This window comes from Drosophila bipectinata, chromosome 2L (genome assembly GCF_030179905.1).
Source record: "Drosophila bipectinata strain 14024-0381.07 chromosome 2L, DbipHiC1v2, whole genome shotgun sequence".
NCBI classification, from domain to species: Eukaryota; Metazoa; Arthropoda; class Insecta; order Diptera; family Drosophilidae; genus Drosophila; species Drosophila bipectinata.
The window spans coordinates 5055194-5072334 of record NC_091736.1 but is presented as its reverse complement, the minus strand read 5'-3'; the positions used below and the strand labels follow the sequence as shown (position 1 = coordinate 5072334).

At 44.6% G+C, this 17141-nt stretch overlaps 2 protein-coding genes, 1 long non-coding RNA gene and 3 other non-coding genes across 7 annotated transcripts; 5 read left to right on the top strand and 1 right to left on the bottom strand.

The window, feature by feature from the left end:
- Nucleotides 1-109: 109 nt before the first annotated feature.
- Nucleotides 110-1986, top strand: LOC108124609 (activator of 90 kDa heat shock protein ATPase homolog 1). Its single transcript, XM_017240373.3, has 4 exons — nucleotides 110-460; nucleotides 527-1169; nucleotides 1287-1422; nucleotides 1520-1986. Exons 1-4 carry the CDS (start codon nucleotides 313-315, stop codon nucleotides 1661-1663), a joined length of 1071 nt encoding a protein of 356 aa, XP_017095862.1. The 5' UTR covers nucleotides 110-312; the 3' UTR covers nucleotides 1664-1986.
- Nucleotides 1987-2250: 264 nt separating this feature from the next.
- Nucleotides 2251-2321, top strand: TRNAG-GCC (transfer RNA glycine (anticodon GCC)). The gene has a single exon. It is a non-coding gene; the product is annotated as a tRNA-Gly (tRNA).
- Nucleotides 2322-2725: 404 nt separating this feature from the next.
- Nucleotides 2726-2796, top strand: TRNAG-GCC (transfer RNA glycine (anticodon GCC)). The gene has a single exon. It is a non-coding gene; the product is annotated as a tRNA-Gly (tRNA).
- Nucleotides 2797-2937: 141 nt separating this feature from the next.
- On the bottom strand, nucleotides 2938-14470 carry LOC108124290 (zinc finger protein 84). Its single transcript, XM_017239899.3, has 3 exons — nucleotides 12003-14470; nucleotides 5829-6026; nucleotides 2938-3470 (listed from the first exon to the last, which is right to left on the bottom strand). Exons 1-3 carry the CDS (start codon nucleotides 14468-14470, stop codon nucleotides 3143-3145), a joined length of 2994 nt encoding a protein of 997 aa, XP_017095388.2. The 3' UTR covers nucleotides 2938-3142.
- On the top strand, nucleotides 2997-3067 carry TRNAG-GCC (transfer RNA glycine (anticodon GCC)). Its single transcript has one exon. It is a non-coding gene; the product is annotated as a tRNA-Gly (tRNA).
- On the top strand, nucleotides 3650-4702 carry LOC138925807 (uncharacterized). 2 transcript variants are annotated; one of them, XR_011442028.1, is made up of 2 exons: nucleotides 3650-3771; nucleotides 4123-4702. It is a non-coding gene; the product is annotated as an uncharacterized lncRNA (long non-coding RNA). The 2 variants fall into 2 exon arrangements; XR_011442027.1 differs by having other exon boundaries at nucleotides 3826-4702.
- Nucleotides 14471-17141: the final 2671 nt, after the last annotated feature.

Here is a 17141-nt window from a genome sequence, read left to right as displayed (position 1 = left end):
ATATATTTCAAATAACGTGATCGTAGATATTTTTCCAACTATCTGGCAGCGCCTTGGGCGAGTATGACCATTCCAGGGCAACGGAAAAATGGCAACATTCTATAGAGTCGTCTAGCGCCACAGAAAACGGGCACACTAATGAAATAAGTTGAATTTTGAAGAATTCTAGAAAATTCGACTTACAAACAAACCTACCCATCCTTGAATTAAACGAAAACTGCCACCGGAAGCACTGCCGGACCGGAACCGTAGCGAGCCGACATCAACTAGCATTTCACACAAGCCGGACACAAAAATCCCATCCAAAGAACTATGGCCAAGTGGGGTGAAGGAGATCCGCGCTGGATTGTCGAGGAGCGACCCGATGCCACCAATGTGAACAACTGGCACTGGACGGAGAAGAACGCGACGCCATGGTCCAAGGAGCGCCTTCATCAGCTCTTCAAGGACTTCAAAATAGGCAAGAAATCGATGTTGCGATTCCAAGTATGGATTCTAACCTAAAATTTGCACCTTTTTCATGCAGAAAAGAGCGATATCGAGTGCGTGGTGGACACCGTGGACAAATGTACTGGGGAGGCCACCGTCAACAATCGCAAGGGCAAACTTATCTTCTTCTATGAGTGGGAGCTGGTCCTAAAGTGGTCCGGCCGCATGATCAAGAACAGCAATCTGAGTCACAAGGGAAAGCTCACCATTCCCAATCTCTCCGAGGAAAACGATCTTGAGGATGTTGAGATCACTGTTACCATCGATGAGTCCAACGACGAGTCGGAGACCCTCAAGCAGTTTATGTACAATGTTGGGCGGAATCACGTGCGCCATCAGCTGGGCGCCTACATTCGTGAGCTTAAGGAAGAGTACTCCAAGAACCTGATCCTACCAAAGAAGGGAGACGAGGCCGCCGCCGGCAATGCTGAGACAAACGCCAACCTCAAGGATGCTAACAACATCAAAAATACCGCTCAGAAGGCTGTCTCCAATACATCGGTGGCGGCGCCCAAGTCGAGTAACACCAGTGTGGGCTGTAAGCTCGACGTTCGCACCCTTTCGATGACCGAAGAGTTTCACTGCAACGCCAATGATCTTTACAATGCACTTACAAAAGCTGAGATGGTGACTGCCTTTACAAGGGCACCCGCGAAAGTAGACGCCGTGCGAGGTGGAGAGTAAGTGGCCCATCTTCCTCAAGAATCCAGTAGGGCTAGAATACCTAATTTATTCTGTCCAACTGTATCTTTAGGTATATATCAGATCATTCTTATTAAACCTATTTTACATTATAGGTTCGTCTTGTACGGAGGAAATGTTGTGGGCAAGTTTGAGGAGCTTGTTCCTGAAAAAAAGATTCAGCAGAGCTGGCGTCTGAAAAACTGGTCATCTGGTCACTACTCGAACGTCGTCATAGAGCTTGAGGAAACTGTAAGTTAAATGGGACTAAGGTTACAATTCTATTACCATAGAAACCATTAATAGATATTCCAATGAATAATTATAATAATTATTTAACCTTTTTCAGTCTTCAAGCACAATGATGACGCTCAAGCAGACCGGCATTCCCGCCTCCGAATACGATGCGATGAAGATCAACTGGTATCGGTACTACTGGCATAGCATTAAGCAAACCTTTGGCTTCGGCACATCGATATCGGACGCCTTATAAGTGGACGTTCCTGGTTGCGGAAGCTCTACATTGGACAGGGGCTTTGGTTATAGGCGTATCATGAAACGAGTTCCATTTGTTTTCAACCGAAAGAGCTGCGAGAATTTCATTTCCACCCTTAGCTGTAATTTCTGTTAATCCTTGAAGGCTCTACGAAGGACACTTCTACATCGTTCGATAGTAAATCGAACTAAATAATCACCGGCTCGTTTACAACAGGAAGTAGTAAGATCGTGCTCCATAAACGAATATTATAAAAAAAAAAAAAATTCACGCTTCCGACATTAATTTCACACATTAAAATGCTGAGATAAATAAACGAAAAAACCTGAACAAGTTTTTTTTTAATATTGGATTTAATATTTTGAATTATTAATATTATATTAAATAATTCGTATTTTTTATTAATAGAAGTGAGGGTTTCAAATGATATGAAGGGCCCTAAGTTGGCATTAAGTTAAATTCGATTTAAATACTTAATTTGATTCATTATCGTCGTTGTTTTGGAATAACCTATGAACTTGTAGTCTAGGCATTATAATAAATAGAGCTTAATATTTACAAACTTAGTCGCCTGAGTCATCCAAGCATCGGTGGTTCAGTGGTAGAATGCTCGCCTGCCACGCGGGCGGCCCGGGTTCGATTCCCGGCCGATGCAAAAGTCTATTTTTTGGATCAATTAAAAATTGGAATTTTTTTTTAAATAATAAGCTGATTTCTCCGAAAAATTAAGGATTTATATCTGAACATATTAGTTGTGAAAATTACTTAGAGATCGAGTTTAGACTCAACCATATTTTAAATCCCACCTGTGGGTAACCCACTTATAAAAGCTTCAGATCACTTAATGTTTTTAAGATCCTCTCACATGATTAAGATAAAGTTTCCTTATTAGGATTATAACCACATACAATGCTATGCTATATCTAAATTATAAAATAATTTTGAACCCCAAATAAAACTATGGTTCAGTTATAGATTGATCGCAGCTCTGTCTAGCTTTTTAGAGCTGCATTAAACTTGAACTTAAAATACGATAATTTTCACGGATTAAAACACGAAGCATCGGTGGTTCAGTGGTAGAATGCTCGCCTGCCACGCGGGCGGCCCGGGTTCGATTCCCGGCCGATGCAAACCACTTTTTTTCTTTTATTATTTCTACCCATTTTTCATAATAAATCAATCATAGTTTATATCTTATCGTATATTTTATATTTAAAAAATTAATTAAATACATTTTTATCTTCTATTTTTTTTTCATAAGCGATCTCTTGGAAGATTAAATTAAAACCTGAAGTTTAAATATGACTAATTTGACAGCCAAAAACAAGAAGCATCGGTGGTTCAGTGGTAGAATGCTCGCCTGCCACGCGGGCGGCCCGGGTTCGATTCCCGGCCGATGCAAAACAACTATTTTGTGGATTTTTATTTTTAAAAATTACATTTTTGTTAACATATTGGTTAAATTATAAGGTTTTCTTAGTCTACTTTGTGTGTATTCAAATGCTTTTGGTAATCCTTGTAGCTGTTACTTTTAAAGACCTCACCGGGTTCCTGGTCCTCACACTTCTTGCACTCGTAGATGAACTTGCCGGGATGCTTGCCAGTCTTGACGATGTGTTTGCGTAAATTGTCGATGGTGCTGCACTGGAAATCGCAGTGGGGGCACTGGTGGGGCTTCTGGCCCGAGTGGCGCAACGAGTGCCGGCGGAGGTGGCCCTTGATGCGGGCCCTGAACTCGCACTGATCGCACGAGTACCACTCCTCTCCGCCACCCTTCTCCGCGGCATGGGCAGACTTGAGGTGTCTGTGGAGCAGAAGAGAAGAGAGGATGCTTGAGCGAAGCCATATTTAAAATCTCAAAGCTTGATTAGGCGGTAAATTCCAGTGGCGGCTTGTCCCGCCACCGCAGTCAGAACTAATTGCTAATTTCGAATTCGAATCGCACGCTCGAAATCAAAATACGAGTAAGTTGCCAATTGGCAATTGGCTTTTGGCCAGCGGGAGAAGCTGTTCCACCACCTCCAAAACGGCAGCCAGAGCCAATCCGGGCTTGGCTGCTTAGATGCTGATCAGTTTTTGGGTTAAGAGCGGGAAACAAATAATGGGTATTGCGATTTCTGGTTTTGGACGACTTTAGGATTAACTTTTTATTCTTTTAGAAAAAAATTTCAAAAGCTTTTAATCAAATATTTTTAAAATAAGTATATTTAGTAGAAATATTTTCAATAATCATAGTCTTTGAGAAAACCATCATACCCCACCAGGAAGAAAAGTCCACCTCACTCACACGATTTCAGTTACGCGCCTTCAATTATGCCCAATGCTCCAGGAACTGCTCCTCCAAAGGAGCCTCCTAGGGGCTGTGTATGTGTATGTGTGTCCACTCCACTTATCAGCTACTGTCCAAACCGAAGACTCACAATTAATTGCCAATGTTTCTTTTCTTTTTTTTGTAGTTGGCTTGGGCCGCCAGAATCGGAATCTGTGTGAAATCTCAAGCTTCGACTGAATAAACTGAAGTCTGAAGTCCCGAGAGTTTGGCGTAGCAGACGGACGCGACTCATGCGCGACTCGGTAGGCTTAATTAGCGGCGAGTAATGGAGCTTCAAGATCGTTCCAGCCAGCCTGGTCGAGTTGTAGGAGGCTGCCCCGCCATCATCCCAGCATCCCCCAGCATCCTACCAATTGGTATCTCTCTGTGTGTCGAATGCCGACAAGTTTGCGATTCGCGAATCGAGGCCGCGAGAGGCTTCTTGCCATACGAAACGCCTTTTTGGCCAAAAGGCTGCGCTTTGAAATTCCTGGATCAGCAGCCGCAACCTTTTGATAGCTAATTGAAGATCTCGGATCCGAGTTAAGCACATCACAACACAGTTCTCTCTGTCTCCTGGCTGGATTTCCTGGGCAAGATTTACGCAAGCCCTGATTTTTGGGACTGAGGTCAACATTTTGCATTTTTAATGAGGTGAAAAGGAGTCTTTATGTTTATTTTTTTAATGGAGCTTGCTTTTTAAATACAATATGTTTTTAGAGGTATTTTAATGGCTTTACTAAGAAGTCAAATTTTCAGTTCATAGTTTAGAAATGCATCCTCAACTCCACCCAAAAAAGGCTTTAAATGAAAACCGAGGCAAAGGTTATGGTGATCTGGGGTATTAGCCATTATCAATCCAACTGCTTGAACATTCAAATCTGCATTCGAGGATGCATCGAGGAGGAGTAACCAACGGCGGAGTACAAAAGAAGCCAAATGTCGTCCCCATCAAAGCGATCGAAGAACCAACAACGATCCTCCAAGTCCAAGTCCAATGCCACTTATAACCGAGTCTCCGAGTCTTTTTCCTTTTATTGGAAACTTTTGTTGTTATTGCGGAGGAGATCTCTTCGGGGCGGACAGCTGCACAGTGGCTGGCCAACAGTGGCACTACCATATTGCCGGCAATTTGGCCCTGAACTGATCGTCGGGATTGCCATGGCCATGTGGATTGGAGGAGCCGGAGGAGTTGCATTGGAAATATTACAAGAATTCAATGCGCATATCAAAGGCGATCGATAAGTCACGATTTCGTTGGGTAACCGGGCGACGACGACTCTGGCGACTGTCCTCCTCCAACGCCCGTTCCCCAAGCCCCCAGCCCCTTGGATCTTGGCCTGGTCTACGGCTTCTTGTTGTTTTCATCAATTTATGCAATTGCCGTTCAAAGTCTGCAATTATGGATGACATTTTTGCTCTTGTTGCTCTTTTTTTTTTATTCGCCATTTCTTTATTTTACCTTGTTGGCTCTTTTTTTAAAGTTTTTTTTATTGCAAGAAATTCAAATTCGTGTAGAAAATGTCGCTCGTTTATTTTGTTACCTGAAATTGTCTTGGCCTCGTCTTCTTTTATGTTTGTGTTCTTTCTTTGTAAGTCCTGATTAGCATTTTGTAGATTAGTAATAGCCAGGGACATTGGCAGAATCATTGGTGGGAGCACCTCGCCCTGGCCAAATGCGTTCATGGGAAATGTGTGGGAGAGGAGTACATACCGCCAGTGGGAATAATGAATTGGCAAGTAATTGTACAAGTTTTGGGTTAAAAAAAAAAACCAGGAAGGACAAGAAGCTTAATGAACTATGGGGTGTCTTCTAAGAATTATAGTTAATAATATAGTTCTACTACTGACCTCTTTAGATGTAGTTCACTTTTGCCCACATAGGCACAATTTTCCCGGTCGCACTTGTGGCTTTCTTGGGAGTGGGAGACGAGGTGGGTTTTGAGACTCTCCTGGGTCAATCCTGCATAGGAACAATCCGGAACCTGGCATTTAAAATTCTTTTTCAATGCCTCTTGATGACCCAACTCATGCTGTTTCAGACTGTATCTAAAAAAAGGTAAGAAATAATCAAAATTAAAGTTAAGTTGTCCCACAACACTGAAAGTCTGTCACATTTTAGCAGACTTGTCTCTGATTTTTTTTAGAAATTGGGAAATTTTTTAATTACATTAAATCAAGGCAAAAGTAATTCGCACCAAAGTCACGTTTCGTGGACGGAAAAGACACAAGGCACGTTCACATCCAAATCCGAAACCGAGTCCGAGTCCGAGTCTGAAATCCAACCAGACCAGTTTTAGGCCATGTCCACGTTTGTCCAGCAGTTCAGTCAAAAGGACCCGCAACATGCAAATGCAAAACTCCAGCCGGCAAAACTTTTCTGCACATCAATTACGGATGCTAATTAATCGAAACAGCTGAGAGTCGTTCCCCCCTTTTTTTTTGTAGTCCATTTTTCTGGGAAGGTTTAAGTTGGTAATAGATTGGGGGTATGCCTTTAAATGTACTAGAAACGAATTGGTAATCAATTGAAGAGGTAGGACTTGTGGCTCTTTAAGGAGAGACTTTTAGATTTTGAATTTAAAATTCTACCAACCCTTTAAGGTTAGAATTCCAGTAGCTAGTCTGGTTATATATGTAGCTTCAGTTAGCTGGCCCTCGATATCTTAACAACTCCTGATTTTTCGTGAGCTTTTTCCCCAACTCATTTGGCATTCAAGGAGGAAAAGATTCTTCTTAATAATGCGCGACATTAACAAAGTTTCAATCTTTAATCTAAATTCCTGTTACGAGACAAACGCCAAACAAAAGGCGATTGGCGGATGGGGTAGTGGGCTATGCGCGGCGTTAAGGGCTATGGGGCGTGGCCAGTTGTGGCAAATGGGTCGGAGGGGGTAAGACGACATTGTCATGCATTTCTAATGATGCCATAGGAAGGACGATGGCGCGGGGGGAGGCGATGCCCGCGGACCGGGGCGAGAAAGTGGGCGTCGTTGATATGTGAAATGTCACTTTGTATGGAGTTTGAATAGCAACGACAATGACAATGACAGCACCAAAACAGGATGACTTCCAGGACGAAACAGGGAAAACAGGAAGACAGGAGGGGGAGTTGAAAAGACGAGAAGGGAGTATAGGAGGGTGGATGGGTGGTGGCAAGTCCACCGACAACTTGAAGATATTGCAAGACTTGACAAAAGGATGCCATTTCACCTGCAGGAGTTTGCCGTAAATTGTTCTTGTTCTTGCTGCTCCTATTGGCCAGGATAATGGGGCCAACAAAACAGGAACATAGCAACATAATGCTGAAAGAAAGCAAAGCGAATTAGATGCAACAACAACAACAAAATTATCTTTTGCTCGGTTCGTTTTCCCAGCTCCCAGTTGTATTTTCACCTCCAACATTAACTTTTATTTGCTCGAATGCATTTTCCAGACTTCTCCTTAGTCCTTTCTGTTGGGTTAGTTCTTTGGGTTTCTGCAGCCATAACCGTCTGTCTCGCTAATACGTTTGTCTCTCAGCCCAGAGATACGAGTAGGAGTATAAGGAGGGGTGTTCCTGGGCCCCGACCAGGCCACATTATCCCTAAATTGAATTGAAGGTGGGTTAAGCTAATTTGAGGCAGGTGCAAGACTACTACTAGGTACTCCTAATTATATATCATACTCATAGGGACATCAAGTATAACCAAAGAAGTAAGGACTTTCAAAAATATTAAAAAAGTGGCAGCTCTTCTCTAGAACAAATATTAACCATTTAATCCAAACAGTCACATAGCCAGGTTTAATTTCCAGAAGCTGTGAAACGCGATGAGAATTTCGCCCGGCATCCTTTCATTGACGGCCAACAAAGGAAGTGGAATGGGTTGGCATATCCTGGCATCGCTGGGAGCCATCTTCTTTGCCGATTAGTTGACGAAAACGAAACGCCTTGCGATGAAAACTTTGCCCTTAACAGTGGCGCGTTTTCAGCTTCCAGAGAATGGGCTAAGGTTTAGCTGTCATCAACACCACCACCACCTCCAAAGGGATGATGGGATGCAGGAGGAGGAGCAGAAGCTGGGGGAGGAGCAGCAGCAGCTGGCCCCGGACGAAGATGTTGGCTCTGTCCGGGTGTTGTGTCAACTTTTGCACGCCATCCATTAGAGGGATGCTTGTGCCCCCAACGGATGCTCCTCCCATCCATAACAGCTCCTCTCTCCTGTCACCCCGTTTGCCCATCCAGTTAGAAAATGCTGAGCAAACATGTCGCGGGTGCGGCAGGTGCAAAATGTATCCTGCTGCTCATTGTCAGCTGCACAAGGATGTGCAGGATGCAGGCGGCGGGTGTATACTCCTTGGGATGGTTTAGCCACCCTGCCACTAAGAAGGACTCCTGTCTGTGGCTGTCTTAGACAATCGCATGTGTAGTTTCAAGGAGCTGAATGTTTGTCCTGGTGCGCTGGCATTGTTGTTCCCCAAACTCGCATAAATATTTATGACAGCGTCTTTCTTGTCCTGTCTTGTCGTGTCTTTTGGGCGCAAACTTTTGTGCCGCGGGGCGTTAGTCAAGGCAGCTCCTTTCCAGACAGCTTCCGGTGTCAGTCACCAGGATATGTGAAAAGTACAAGGTAGTGTTGGGAAGTTTTGGGAGGTTTTCTTAACCTACAAGATTATAGATTTCATAATTATCTATAACTATTCATACTTTTATTTTCTAAAAATACTGACCATTTAATATCCCTTCTCAGATCAGTAATAACCTTGGCATCTCTGTTAACCCATCCACCCACTAAACAACTGCCATATCACCCAGAGCCTGGGCTCATGTAATTGGTACGTAAGTCTTGTCTTGCCTCGTGTCCTGTGTCCTCTGTCTCCTTGGAGTTGAGAGTTGTTCTTCGTTGGCGCGACATTAGCAGGATTTTGATGCCTTGGCCCGTGCTGCATGTGAAATTAGTTGTTGCACTACCCCCACCCACCTCCCCATCTACGGAGGATTGGGGGCGTGGCAACATTTATATACCATGTGTAATTAGGGAAGTGCCTTGGTGTACCTTCCTTTCTATTCCCTCATTTGGATGGGACTCGCTGCGACTCCATGGCGCTTATCTGGGAAACTTGAGCGAAACAAAAATCGTTGCAGGAAATTACCGTTAAATGTCACCCTTGCACTTGTCTAAGCCAACACTCCAGCCCACCTCCTCCTCCTGGTTAACCCCTTTTGGGCGATACGTGTGTGTACTTTCTTGACTTTGTTTGGCTTGGCATTGTTATTAATGCCCGGCCGGGTCTTAACTCGAAGTTTTTAATGTGCCACCCAGACCGTCTATTTGGATTAGCTTTATGGCATGGGCAATGGGATTTGAATGCGATACTACCACACCCACTCTGGATTATGGAGAGTGGGATGTGTCGGTAATGAAGACGATAATTACGAGGCATGCGAAATGATATTTGGCTTGGCTTTGGTTTGCACAGCGAAATTAAATTTCCGAATTACTCTTATCTTTGTGAAAAGAAGTTAATTATTAATAAATAATACCCTGCCAGATAATCATATTTTCAAACTTATTTAAAAGTCTGATAGTCTGATACTCTGATATGAAGCTCAGAGTGAGCTGACGACAGGCGACCAAATGGAAAAGGCAGTCGGGCAATTGGAAATGCAAGCACAAAACACTTGCCAATGGCCATCAACAACAATCCAGAGTCTTGGAGTATCAAGATCCCTGGGAAGGCGATTGGGGGGGACCACTGAGACATAAGACGGAGGATTCGAACAACACGTTCCAATGCCAGCCGACCGCAAAACCGAACAATGTCCGACTCAATTTTGCAGATTCATAAAAATGAATGAATGCAATGTGGCAGCAGCAGAAATGGAAAATCAAGTTTTCTGAAATTGACTCTCAAGTTCTGTGGAGCTCCAGTTCTGCCGGCGGGGGTACGGGGGATCAGGGGCGGAGTCAGTCTCCAGTCTAGGACGAGGACGACCATTAAAATGAATTGCTCTGCACTTTGTGCCATCAACAGAATCAACTGCCGGCGAACGAATGATGCACCATAGGAATGACTTAAAATACAAAATAAAATAAGGCGAGGCGAGGGAAAATGGACAGAAAAAAATATAGAGGAAAACTGGGCAGCAGGAAAATGCAGAGACGGATTGGAAAAGCCACTTGCCAGAGCAGGATGGCGCTAGACAGGAGATGAAACCGAATCCAAATCCGAATACGACTTCAACTCGGAAAAGCAAAGGCAGCCAACAGAACATTGCACGCCATTTCAATAAAAGTGAATTGCCCGACGCTGCGATGGCGATGGCGACGTCAGCGGATGCCTCAAACTTCAGCCTTGCTGGGTCCTCCTGGTGGACTAGGAGGTGGAGCAGGAGGCGGTAGTGGCGCTCCTCTCAGCGCTGGCTAAAGTATCCGCAAAGGACATCAGCCGGCGATGGGAACGTGACTAACGTGACACGTTACCATGAACTTTCTTTTGGTGTAGATTCCTTCAGATTTAAGGTTTACTTTGAAATTTAAAATTAATATTAAAAGTTTAAAAATATATTTATTTAATCAAAACTATCTTGGGCTTCTTAACCTCCCATCTCCATAAGAAAAAACCGGCTGAAAGAAGCGACCGTAAAAGTTGAGTTAGCTGGAGTCTGGAATTCCGGAAGCGTGTGTAGAGCTCCACTGTTGACATGACTGACGACGATGTCGTCGTCCTTCCTTAGCGTCCTGGGACTGAAGACCGAGGAGGAGCCGCTCTGAAAGTTTGTCTGAGCTCCACTTCACTTTACTCCACCGTCCCACCCAATCCGGCGGCTGGCGGGTTGCTGGCCACTTGGTCTCGTTAGTCGTAAAAGCAAAGTATCTACATCAAGCGAGCACAACAATAACTTCAAATGAGCATTTTAATAAATTTTTCAAATAATCACTTGAAAAGTGGAAAATTCTCCAACCCCACTGGCACGGAGTCTCTCAGACTGGGACTCACAGTTTCCAGTCTCAGTTTTGAGTCTCCGTTTCCATCTCTGTCCCGATTGCAATTCAACTTAATGTTTGCTTAAGGAATTAGTTGGCAGCAACGAACGTGAAGTGGAAAAAAACTTTGCAAGTTATGAGTAGTTATGAAGGGCAACGGAATTGGACGATGCGATTTAGATCTGCCAGTGCTAATGGCTTTTCTGTGAGATGATGTGACTGGCGGGGATTCGCAATATTTGAACTGAAAGACTTGAGAATGTTATGAATTCTTGAGGAATTCTATGAGATATCTCAATTATAGCTGGGAGGATATATTTGACTAAATATGTATTAACATGAGAATAAAATCAACTCTTTTGTAAAACCAACAATATGCCAACAAATGGCCACTGCCAGCAAAAAACCGAAAAACAATTATGAACATGCCTTGGCCAAATGGCCATTCTAATAATGTTTTCTGGAGGACCCTAAAGGGAAGCAGCATAGAATTGGGACCGACCACAGGACCCTGGCTTTTGCATCTTTGTTTATACGAATTAATGTTTATTTTCGGGTTGGGGTTCTGGTTCGGGGAGATTGCAGTTTTTGGTGGAATAGCCGCAGGCTTGATTTGCGAGTGCATTGCATACTTTGTGGCTGCAGTCCTAGTCAGAGTCCCCCCAGTCATGTGAGGGTGTCCTGTAACGAGTCCTCGCGATTTTTGGCCGGAATGCCCCGCACTTAATGAGTTATATTTTGTTTTATTCTTTCGGATACTTACGCTGCAGCTTGGAATTTTTAATTAATGCAACACACACATGGCCAGCATGCATTTCATTTGCAGAAATTCTCCAAAACCTCGGCTTTTTTTTGGCCGTCTTCCTTGTTGTTTATTTGAGACAAACTATTTGGACGATTTTTGGGGTATTACGTGGGTGGAAAGCAACAATAAGTTGCATGACATTTTCATAAGGAAAGTCAGTCGGTAGCTTACGGCAATTGCAACATTTTAATTAGCGGACATTGTGTATTTTTGGGGAGGAGTACCCTAAAATGTAATACTTTGGATACTTACTTTTTGGCTAAAATTTTTCCACAGGTTCCACACTGATATTTGGCTTTGTTTTGTTTGCTGGTCTCTTTTTTCTTGGCCAATTTAGTTGCCTCCAGATCCCCTTTCTTTCTGTGAACTGTGGCCACATGATTCTTCAAGTTGTGTCTTCGGGCAAACTTTAGCTTGCACTCCGGACACTCGAAGAGCCTCTCATCGGTGTGATTTCGGAGATGAGCTCTGAGGGAATGCTTTTTGAAGTGCTTGGGACACAGCGGACACTGGAGTAGTTCGTTTTTGCCAATACTCCCTGTACGGGTGTGGAAGAAACGATGATAAATAAGATCAGATTCGAATTGGGAACGAAACTGGCATTGATCGCAGGAGTAGTTGGTGCTCTTGGGATTTTCGGATGCTGTGGATGCAGAGGAGGATGTGCTGGCCTGGGGCTGGCAGCTCCGGGTGTGCCTGCCCAAAGCTTGAGCGGATTGGAAGCTTTGGCCACAGCTCAGGCAGACATGATTCTCGGCAGGATGCATCTCGGCTCGATGGCGGGATAAATTCTGAGGAGAATCAAAGACCTCCTCGCAGTTGGCGCATTTTTTGGGAACAACCTTGGTTTTCTTTGAGGGATTGGCATTTGGATCTGAGGGGTCATCCAGAACTTCCCGCAGCATACTTTCAATTTCTTTGTCCGGGTGGGCTTTCGTCCCTTCCGGTCTGGCCTTCAGCTTGTGTTGCATTAAGCTTCGATGGCGTCGTGCCTCCAGAGGCGTCTCAAAGTCCAGTCGACAAATGGCACAGTAATACCTGGCCACGTGATGTTTGTGCTTTTCGTGGCGTTGCAGAGCCAGGCGAGATTTTTGCGGCATGCCACACAGGCCACATCGGAACCTACACTGATAGTCATCCCCAGCACTTCCAGTTGCAGTCTGGCCAGGATGGTCGGTGGCAAAGTGGTGGCGCAGTTGGAAGTTGTATAGGAAGCTCAGCCCACAACTGGAGCACTGGAGGTGTCTTCTTTGGGCTATGTAAATGGGAACAGAGCGATTCAGCGCCATGACCACCTCCTTGTGGGAGGCATGGAGCAAATGCATCCACATCTCATCGTTGGTGGGGCACTCGAACTGGCAGTAGCTACACCAAAAAGAGCCACCCAGTTTCTGGGTGAGAGCTGAGTGGGTCGGGGACTGCCAGTGGTCAAGGAAAGCCTCCTCCGTGTTGGCATAGAATCTGCAGGGCAGGCACTGAAACGGAGACTGCCTCACTATGCTGCCCATGTGGGTAAGGATGTCCTGCAGGGACGCCTGTCTCCTACCTTGATTTTGTTGCTGCTGCAGCCGTCGGAAATGGTAGTGGGAGATCAGGTGTTTTCCCATCAGGTGGCGAGCCATTGTGTGCCGGCAAAGATCGCAGCGCAGATAGTTGGCTCGCCTTTTCCTCTTTTCTGGTTGTGATGGATCCTTCTCCTTGTCCTTGACCTCCACGGCGAACTCTTTGCTCAGATTGAGCTCCCTGCCCAAGGTGGCCTGCTCCAACTGGCACTCGGCCTCAGCCCTTTTCAAGTGGTAGCCACTTCTCAAGTGTTGTTCGTAGTTTAGGCGACTCTTCAGGCGCCTGCAGCAAATGTTGCACCAATAGCTGGCCCCCGGCTGCTCCAGTTTGGTGAGGTCTATGTTTTCGCGGTACTCCAACTGCTTGCTGCCGGGCACCCACTTGCCCTTGGTGTGGTCCTCTGGCGGGTGGATGAACGCCTCCTCGGGTGGCTCATCCCAGCTGGGCGAGATCCGTTCGATATGCGGATGCCGGAGCTGAGGGCGGTGCTCGGGCTTCCACTTGCCGCCTGTATGAGTGGCGGGCACTGTCGGTGGCGAGTGACGCCTCACGTCATACTCTTCGTCGTCTTCCTCCGGCTCCGGGTCGAAATCATCCGGCTCGTCCTCCTCATCCTCTTCCTCACTGGCTTCCGGGGAGTCGTGATCGAAATTGAGTGGCTTGAAAACAGTATCCTCGTGCTCCCGCACAGCTTTCAGCAGTGGATCTCTTCCGGGTGCTGGCCATGAATCCTCCTTGGGCCTCTCCTGTCGTGCCACTGATCCTGTCTTCCCGCCCGTAGAAACACTCTGCAGTTGCAGCGAAGAAAAGAACAGATCAGCACCCAGTTCATAGGTCAGATCATAGGCTTCGGTCAGGGACTTTGAGGTCTTTCCGCCATGACTGGCTGCTGTTTTCCGCAAATAGCTGCTGGGAGCTTCCGGTTCCGTGAAATGGAAGCCATCGTAACTGTGATCCAAGTTGCTGCGACTGATAATTGATGCCGAAACTTGGGTGGGAGTTGATGTGGTGACAGGTCCTTCCGCTGAGGTGGTCACTGCCAGCTTTTCGGCAACCAGGCAGTTTTGCTTTCGATGTTCAATATATTTTTCCAATCCGATAATTGTGGCATTGCATTTTATGCACAAATGGGTGTCTTCCAAGTCGTCTGGATTCATGGTGATCTGGAAAGAAGTCAAACATTTATATTTTTGAGCAAAAAAAATTTAAAAAAACTTAATTTTAACCTAAATTAACAAAGAAATCTAGCATAAGGATTATTCTTTTTTTGGAATCCCACAGTACATGATTAATGGAGAGCCAGTCTGGCGACTAATCTCTCCACTAAGTCGTCATGAGAAGCTGCTGGAAATGAACTGGCCCTCGACTCCGGCTGGGTCGTATTTCAAGTCCGGTTTATTCATTAGCAGGAGATCCACCCGCTCCCGTTGGTAGCTCAACCCTTGCCATCCTGGCCACCGCAGTGTTGACATGGCCGTGTCCGTATTCGCGTTACGTATCCGCCCTGCTGTTACGCCCCGTTACGTATCCGCCGTGTGTGTTGCGGCCTGTCAGAAATGAAGTTTATTGCGTCTGTGTTGCGTCCGTGTTCCCGCTAGCATTCTGTCTCTGTCCGCATTGTGTGTCCCTTTCCGTTACATTCGCGGGATGCTAAATGTAAAAGTGTCATTTCCGCCATATGTGAGCGCGATGAACGATGCGTCGAAGTCAACGTTGACGCCGGCATCTCTGATGTTCCTGCTGTCGTTGTTGCTGTTGCTGGCTGCTGGGTTCTGGGTGCTGGCTGCCGCTACTGCTACTACTACTGTTGTGTTGTCGTCTTGGTTGTTAATAATTTCAGCGTACAATTGCAACAACAACAGCAAGAACAGTAAACGCCGGCAGCAGTTGGCTGGAATTTATACAAACGAGGCCCATGTCTGAGGTTAAATACGAAAAACATAACAATTCCAATGCAGAGCCTCATTCCCATATCCGTTGCCATGGATAAAATGGATCCATGTGGGCATGTGGGAATGCTGGATATGCGATACGGCTTATATGTTCCAATGGGTGTAGGGTTACGGCGAAACATCAGCGATTGTCGGCTTCATCCGTCTAACAGGGACAATATTGGCCCATCCCCACCCACTCCCAGGCATTTGTTGTTCTTCCTTCGAGTGATAAACGAACATTTGTTTAACAATTAACGTGCTGGCAACAGCACATGCACCATCTTATTTATAATCATTACGCCCCTAAAAATTTCAAGTCATCTGCAGTTGTTATTTTAATGGCGTTAATTAGTTTTGAAAGGGTAATTAGGATAAATTTAAAAAAAATATATTTATATAAAGGAATTATATTTTAGAGGCTATCTATTCTAGACTCTTTTAAAAAGTATATATTAAATAAGTTTTAGTAAATTACTATACAAATATCAGTGATAGTGATAGTGATACCAAAATGATGATATGAATTTTAATTTCTGGCATTTCTGACATTTCTATTCTGAAATTAAATAATAAAAGCTGTTAAAAAAAAGCTGCCGAGTACAATTGTCCCATTATTTGCATTTGTGACAACATGCTCCAATCCGAAACCGATTGGAACCGGGGAATCCGGACCAGAGTCATCGTCAGCCTTTTGCGTCATCAACAACAATAAAAGCAATGGGGCAATAGCAAAACAACAAATAACATGCCGATGTTGCTGCTGTTGCTGTTGCTGTTTCTGATGTTGTTTTTGTTATTTGAGGGCATCATCGGCAAACACCGCACAACAGAATCAGAACCGCGAATGGAAGGATAGGAAGGTGCATGAGGTTTGGGCGGTCTGGGAGGCTATGTACATACAATGGAGGCAACGAGAAATCCTCGTGGTTGTTTGATTCGAAAATTGAGTTTTAGCGAGACAAATAAAAATAAAACTTAGAACACCAGCAACAACCAAAGCGGCAGCAACAACAGAGCCCGGCAAAAGCGCAGCCATTAAAAAGGAGTTATCACCCAATTTAGTACCACAAGCGCGAAATAACGCACACAAGGGGTGGGGATGTTCTTCCTCTGTGTGTGTTAGGGTATCTGTGTATGTGTTAGGGAGTATCTGTGTGTACCACTCGTCGACGTCAGTTGGAACAACAAATAGACATACTGTACAACATGGCATTTAACGTCAAATCCAAACGGTCTCCATATAAATGGTGGACTGGGCGGTTAGCTAGGGAATTGGTAAAAAAAATACAAAAAATGAGATTAATCCTCTAATTTGATAATAATTTTATGACTAAATACTTTATGGATATTTTAAATTATATAAGAATTTCTCATGACTTTAGTGAAACTGAACTGCCCTTTAAAAATTACCAATCAAGAAACCCCTCCTTAAAAACCCTTCCAACCTATTATAATTTTTTATGAACTTCGAAATTAAATTAATATCGAAAACCAATTTAAGTTTATCCATAAATACTGTCCCACAATTTGTGTCCTCTTTATTCCCCTAAATTCTAAAAATAAACTATCAAAACAGGTCAAATCGCCTTAAAATACTTAATTTGATGAAGCTTAAGTGGAGTGTCATAAATATATCGAATTAATGGCTGAGGCTGCAAAAATTTCATTGCCATGCAGGCCAGCCAGGCAGCTTGACAAACGTCATCAAAAAATTTTACGACTTCTCTTTTATGAACGAACCAAATAAAAAAATTATATGCCACATAAACCTGATGACCGGCCGGGGCATCTTCCAGCACTCAACAGGTAGACCTCGACCATCTCCCCATCCCCGATTCCCGATCCCGAGCCGAGGTCCATGATTCAGCTCATCCTGAGTGGCATCAGCCGCTGT

Coding starts and splice junctions, on each gene's coding strand:
- LOC108124609 (XM_017240373.3), top strand. CDS start 313: ATGGCCAAGTGGGGTGAAGGAGATCCGCGCTGGATTGTCGAGGAGCGA. Junction 1,170..1,286: donor GACGCCGTGCGAGGTGGAGA/GTAAGTGGCCCA, acceptor TTTACATTATAG/GTTCGTCTTGTACGGAGGAA. Junction 1,423..1,519: donor TCATAGAGCTTGAGGAAACT/GTAAGTTAAATG, acceptor AACCTTTTTCAG/TCTTCAAGCACAATGATGAC.
- LOC108124290 (XM_017239899.3), bottom strand. CDS start 14,470: ATGAATCCAGACGACTTGGAAGACACCCATTTGTGCATAAAATGCAAT. Junction 6,027..12,002: donor GGAAAAATTTTAGCCAAAAA/GTAAGTATCCAA, acceptor ACCTTTTTTTAG/ATACAGTCTGAAACAGCATG. Junction 3,471..5,828: donor AGTGAACTACATCTAAAGAG/GTCAGTAGTAGA, acceptor TCTGCTCCACAG/ACACCTCAAGTCTGCCCATG.